The sequence below is a fragment of the Chaetura pelagica genome, unplaced genomic scaffold, assembly GCF_000747805.2.
Source record: "Chaetura pelagica isolate M959 unplaced genomic scaffold, ChaPel_1.0 scaffold109, whole genome shotgun sequence".
NCBI classification, from domain to species: Eukaryota; Metazoa; Chordata; class Aves; order Apodiformes; family Apodidae; genus Chaetura; species Chaetura pelagica.
Window position 1 is genome coordinate 9,540,550 of NW_009970725.1, and position 6,960 is coordinate 9,547,509.

The 6,960-nt window shown below is 38.5% G+C and overlaps 1 protein-coding gene across 1 annotated transcript in view; it reads left to right on the plus strand.

Moving 5' to 3' along the window:
• ROCK1 (Rho-associated, coiled-coil containing protein kinase 1) overlaps positions 1-3,749 on the plus strand; it is an 83,040-nt gene extending 79,291 nt beyond the window's left edge. The window contains exon 33 of the mRNA XM_010006844.1: positions 2,739-3,749. Within this exon, the coding sequence (XP_010005146.1) occupies positions 2,739-2,742 (4 nt within the window). The 3' untranslated portion in view covers positions 2,743-3,749. The remainder of the gene's footprint in view (positions 1-2,738) is intronic.
• Positions 3,750-6,960: the final 3,211 nt, after the last annotated feature.

A 6,960-nucleotide genomic window follows, 5' to 3' on the forward strand; every position in this document is an offset into this window, starting at 1 on the left:
ATTCCTGCACTTTATCTTGTGTCAGCTCATGCTTCACAGATTACCACAGTAAATGGATCTATTTTCCAGCAGAGAATTAATCCAGGAATGTTTTCACTACAGAAAAGCAAAAAAACCCCAAAAAACCCAAAGCATAGCAGCAAAAAAACCCTACCCCTGCAGAAGAAAAGCATGTGGTTTTCTGTTGGGTTAGGAAGTTGCAGTGGTTTGTGGAAGAGCCCAGAAAGCATCGCTCTGTCTCCAGAATGGAAGGAGATAGGGTGAAGATGGTTGTCCTGTGCTAGTGACTGTCAGGTCAAATCAGCTGTTCAGAATCACAGAATCACAGAATCTTAGGGGTTGGAAGGGACCTCAAAAGATCATCTAGTCCAACCCCCCTGCCAGAGCAGTCACCCAGAGCACATCACGCAAGAAAGCATCCAGGCGGGTTTTGAATGTCTCCAGTGAAGGAGACTCCACAACCTCTCTGGGCAGCCTGTTCCAGTGCTCAGAATAGTGAAGCCTTGCATTTCATCTGCTCACATCTTTCTCCATTACCCAGAGGGATCTTCCAGGTTTTCAGGAAGAAGTAGAGCTGTTAAGTTTTCTGATAGCTAAGAAGTTAATGCCTGTGTATCTTATCTCTTTAACGTACTGAATTTTTCTAACAGACTGTGATGTGAATCATACAGTTAGCATTTATAGTACTTCTCTAGACTGAGCCTAACTCCATCAATGGATGGATCAATTGATGACTCAATTGATATTTGACCTTAAAAATCTTACTTCTTAATGATCTCTAATACTTACATAGCATCTTAGAACATATCATTAATTTACAGCAAACTCTGTTTTAACGCTGCATATTGTAGGCGCTAAGTATCAAGGAAGAAGCATATTGAGCATAAGCACTTTAGAAAGGCACAGTACTTGACCAGCAAGAGTGGTAGGTATGTGTGTGCTGCCAGCCTGTTGTGCTGCATGGAGACTTGTGCAGGAGGCAAGTGGGGAGCTCCTACATCTCGCTGATGTTTGAGAAGCTGCTGCGGTGGCTTCGTGGCACACTCTGTCCCCCTCAGACAGTGGCTGTTGGGTTGACTGGAAGGTAGTGGGCCTTGTGTGGCACCTGCAGAGCAATGTGAGCAAACAATGAGAAGATTCAGCTTTACATCAGGCAAACAAGCATTAGGAAAAGGTCAGATAGTAACGTCTCTTTCAAGCTATTCTACTGTGGATTTTTTTGTGACTTTCTCAGACGAATTTGGTGTTAGTTCGGTCTATAAACAGTCACTGGCAGTCACCTCTGTGATGTAGTATGGACAGCCTGTACCCTGATTATCACTGCATATTCCATCTCTTATATTTAGACCGAAGAGCACTGGATTTATTTTAGGAAAATTCCCTGGTGATGTATCACGTGTTTAAATTTAGATTATTAAATACATTTACAATGGATCTTATGTACTGAACATTTAACTGGTGATTGCACGATAAGTAGGTGAGCAAATCTGACAGCTTGTTGCTGCTTAAGGAGGAGGGTTTTCCTTCTCTGTCTTCTTCCCTCCTAATCTGTCTTGAATCCTGGGTAAGTGCTCTAAATTACCCATTTTGGACCCTTCCATGAAGATCCATAATTCAGTTTCCTAACTGTCAAAGAAATGTAGACTTTATTTTGCTGAGCTAGTGAGTAGAATCAGCCCACTGAGAAGTACCAAATCTGAGGATGAATAATTAGGAGGGTACTTCCCTAAGGTGATAAAGTGGAGGAACACAGACCCTTTTCCTTTCATGAGGCAGTGAGTTGTTAGATCAGCTTCTCTGAACTCTAGACACTGCACCCTGCAGTTCTCATCCTGGCCTCTTAGACCTGGGAGTAAGAAGTGGTGATGATTTATAGGATATACATGTTTAGCTTTTATTAAGTATCTGAAAATTGTTCTCTTGTCAGACAGCGTAGAAGAACTTGATCTCAGTGATGGAGTCCTACCATGTAAGCAGGCATCAACTGTTTTGTCAAATGGATACAGACTTTTAACACATGCTTTAAGACATCTTAGTATATTTAATTTAGGGTCTGATCCATCTTTCTTTGCAGTTGATAGGCAGCGCTTCACTGACTTGGAAAGGTGTATCAGACCCATTAAAAGGAGCTTCACATAAAAGTTCATCTGAAGTTCTGTTCCTCATTTTAGTAATTTTTCACTAGTAAATATGAATCAGAGCTTTATGATGAACTTGCTAGCATTTGCAGTACTGCTTCTTGAGCTGAATCTACACTTCATTCTTTCTAGTATGCTAATTTATACTCATTGTATCAGCACAGTTGGTGTTTTGTTTTAATATATTTGGATTTGGGCAACTGATGAAGTTAATGCATGTTTAAAAACAATCAGCCAACCAAAACTCCTGCACATCAGATGAGCTCTGGCAACTGCATGTGCGTGCTCTTAGCCCTCTAGAGAGCCTTTTCTTGTCCTGCAAGTGAAAGAGGGTCACCTTGCATTTGCCATTAATACACCATGATTGTTTACTGTTGTTTATTTTGCAGTAATATTATAATCTGTCTGTTCTCTGTGTTGAAATTTAGCACAGTTTGTGGAAGATTGTGTAGGTATGATCTTAGTATTGTACTACATCAATTGAAAAAAATACTTTGTTAATATAAAATACTTCTCTTCACTGAAACTCTTGATAAACATGTGCTACACGAAGCTATTTTTTTATTTGTTATTAATTGTCTGTTTTCTTTTTTGTTCCAGCTAACCACATGTACAGTGCTTAATGGAATCTCATGGGATGCAGTCTGAGAAACAGGGCTTTTTTTAACCACACAGAGCAGTGCAGACGGGCTGTTGTTCCTTTCAACATAACTATCACAGGCTTCAGGGTTAAGATTGCTATTACTGTCTCCTCCTTGCTTTGGCACAAAAGCACGCTGAGGGTGTTTAATTGCGGGTTTGCCTAAAGGTAGATTAGATTAATTATTACTATGTAATGCAAGTTAAAGCAAATAAAGCTTAGCTAGATATATAAAAAAAAAAGGTGCTGCCTTTTTGGATTTAAAAAAAAGCCTGTCAATCATGATGAAATGCAGCCAACTTTCTTTGTGTCAGTGAAAGAAAAGGACTATTTACCCTGTGAAGGGGATATTTATGTCAAGATGAGCACATGAAATGGAGAAGAGAAGGAAGGTTTCTCAATGAGGACTGCAATTGCTTTCAAGACTCAAAGTTGTGCTCTTGAAGACTGCAGAACGAGCTTAAAAATGAAGCCTTATCACTTGAACTTCAGTGCCTTCACTGCAGAGTTCGTAACAGCCTTAATGCTAACCACCCACTATGGAATGGATCAAAGTGTTAAATATTTTACATTATGCTTTACAAAATACTGATTCAGCAGGTTTGTGAAGGGGGAAAAACAAGTAATTGCCTTTAATCTATGCATTTTGCCAAGCCATACTGAATTATTTTACTATTAGAGGCATTAGAAACTAACAGTGGAAAGAACCACCGAGTTTGGAAGCATATTTGGGAGTACATAATTTCTATAACTGTATAATGTATTGCCTTGCGGTTTTAAGTGATAACATACGTACATTAAGTTAACAAACATTTAAGAAATATATGCACTGTTTGAACTGTAAATTATTGTTAGAACACTTTTACTGGGTTTTACATTGTCCTTTTAGTGCCTTAATTTGAGATAATTGTATTGTTGCCATGTCTATAAATGTAGAAATCTAAAAACTAAACAAAGGAAACCTCTAAAAAACTATTGCATATCAGTGGTTTTTACTGAATTTTAATTGGTTGAAGTATTGTAGATGCTAGATTCATTTTCTAAATTAAGTACAATCTTTGAATGAGAGTTCCTCTTACAAAGAAAGACTGATTATGGTTCATAAGTCTTGGTGTGTAGGCAATGCAAAGAAAAAAAAAGCATGCAACGCAAAAGCTCTGGGTAATTATTCAGGAATGTAAGTAAATGCTGTCAGACTCTTGCTTTGTAGCAGGAATACATTCATGGTATGGGCAGTATGGTTTTATTTTATTTTATTTCTTAACCAAATACCTCCTCAGTAATTTATAATGGCTTTGCAGTTGTGTATTAAATAAGAAGCACTGGAAAACTGATTCGTCCTTAGGACGATTTGCATGTTTCAAGTGGTATTGAAAGCCGCACTGATGGATATGTAATAATAAACATATCTGTTATTAATATGGTAATGACTCTGTGCTCATTTAATGAGAAATAAAGTAATTTATGGAAAGACCCTTTTGAAAACGACTGGCATGGTGTTTTCTCCTGACTGCAGCTTGTATGTCTTTCTAAGCATTCAGACATTGTAACAGTTTCCTACAACAAAGCACATTTGCAACATAATGCACAGGAGACTCTGAAACATTTTTAAACTATTCTACCTAAGTAAATACTGTATTATTTTTTTTCCCACTCCCTTATTCTCATGACCTGCTATAGTAGCCTAATTTGTATTGATTGTTCAACCACCAGCCTGACTTTGCCTTGTGATTGGTTCATCCTTCATGATGCAGGTCTGGAGCTTCATTAAATCCCACTTACTTTTGATTTTGAACCCTGTTCAAAAGACAGAAGACTGTTTTTGTTGGTGGGGGACTTTGGACTCTTTTTGTGTGTTTTGTTTTGGGGGATGGGGTGGTTGTCTTTCAGAACAGCCTGTGCATCCCATGAAGCCAGCTGTCCATAAATCTCCCTGGGTAATTCACCAAGACCTGTAGGACAGTGGAGTAGTAAGGACATATTACATGTGAATGACTGTATGCCCTTTGAAGGTCACAGCACTGGGAAGTATAGATAAACAGAAGTAGGTGATGTGGTAATTTCCGAAAGTTCCTGTGATGTTGAGCTTGCTGTATCAGAAATGTCAGCAATTTCAAAGCTGCAGCTGGAGCACAATGAAGATTCCCTTCTAGACCACCACTTGGCTGCTGGCTTGTCAAGCAATGCAAGGGATAATTATGACCTGCTTTAATCACATACCCAGAGGGGAAATAATATAGTAAGATGGTAAAACACATTTTACTTAAATACATATATTGCTATAGGAAATTTAGAGCAATAGAAAAGGCCTATAGTCAGGTAATTCTTCAGAGCCAGATTAGGCTTTTCTGCTTTTCATAGAATCATAGAATCCTAGGGGTTGGGAGGGACCTCGAAAGATCATCTAGTCCAACCCCCCCTGCCAGAGCAGGATCACCTAGAGCACATCACACAGGAACACGTCCAGGTGGGTTTTGAATGTCTCCAGTGAAGGAGACTCCACAACCTCCCTGGGCAGTCTGTTCCAGTGCTCTGTCACTCTCACAGTAAAAAAAATTTTTTGGATATTCACCTTGAACCTCCTATGCTCCAATTTGCACCCATTTCTTTATGTGTAACTGGCTACCTCTGCAGGCTCAAAAAATCTTGCTTGAATAATTTATTAACTAAAAGAAAAACATTGTATCTTGTAGCTCCGTATTTTATGTATTTGAAAAATAGTGTAAAAACAGTTACGAATAGATAATGACTAGTTGGAAGAGGGAAGGATTGCGGAAAAAAATAGATTTTCTCTACAAACTGGCACATACTGTCACTTCCATAGCTTTTTAGCAATGCTGAAATTCTGCAATTCTTTTTAAATGCTGGTCTTGCTTGGGAAAGTAGCAGCAGACATAATGAAATGTAAAATTACATTGACTTGTATGTCAGGGATACGTTGTAACTAAAATGCTGTAATAAAGTCTAGTTGGGAGGGACCTCGAAAGATCATCTAGTCCAACCCCCCCTGCCAGAGCAGGATCACCTAGAGCACATCACACAGGAACGCGTCCAGGTGGGTTTTGAATGTCTCCAGTGAAGGAGACTCCACAACCTCCCTGGGCAGTCTGTTCCAGTGCTCTGTCACTCTCACAGTAAAAAAAATTTTTTGGATATTCACCTTGAACCTCCTATGCTCCAATTTGCACCCATTTCTTTATGTGTAACTGGCTACCTCTGCAGGCTCAAAAAATCTTGCTTGAATAATTTATTAACTAAAAGAAAAACATTGTATCTTGTAGCTCCGTATTTTATGTATTTGAAAAATAGTGTAAAAACAGTTACGAATAGATAATGACTAGTTGGAAGAGGGAAGGATTGCGGAAAAAAATAGATTTTCTCTACAAACTGGCACATACTGTCACTTCCATAGCTTTTTAGCAATGCTGAAATTCTGCAATTCTTTTTAAATGCTGGTCTTGCTTGGGAAAGTAGCAGCAGACATAATGAAATGTAAAATTACATTGACTTGTATGTCAGGGATACGTTGTAACTAAAATGCTGTAATAAAGTCTAGACATGCAAATTACAGTTTGTGTGTTCTGGTATACTGATGCTGGCACTTGTTTGCTGTAAGCAAGGTGCCTATCTACTATTCAAAGTACATTCTATACTTTGAATAACAAATTCAGCCAAAGGGTTCTACTGTTAGGAAAAGTAATGCCTACCATCTCAACTGTGCAAACAGATAATTCAGGGGAAAAAACAGTTATTAAACCTTCAGTATGTGTCAGCTTTACAATCCAGGAAAATAAAAAATCCATTTGCTGCTGTTTGCTACAGCTCCACTTTTTCTGGCTATTGTCTTTTTATTTTACTTTGCTTTTTACCCTTGTCACTAATGATTCCTCTCACAGGAATATTTTTTTCTACTCTCATCTAATACAGTGCCAGGGAGTAATCAAGAGATGTGAATGTATAAGCTAAGAAGAGCTAGCATAAATCAACCTGCTTTGTTCATATCATTGAAGCTGTAGTTTTACAGTTTGGGACATGAAGTCTGGATTCTTAGGTGAAAATTTAGTGTTAATTTGCCTCCACCTCTTCCATTTTCTACTACTGTATTGGGTTGAAAGTTCGTGAATGCTGGTGGAATGCCAAAATCTGCTTTTTCATTCCCTTTTCCTGCCTCCCTATTCCTGC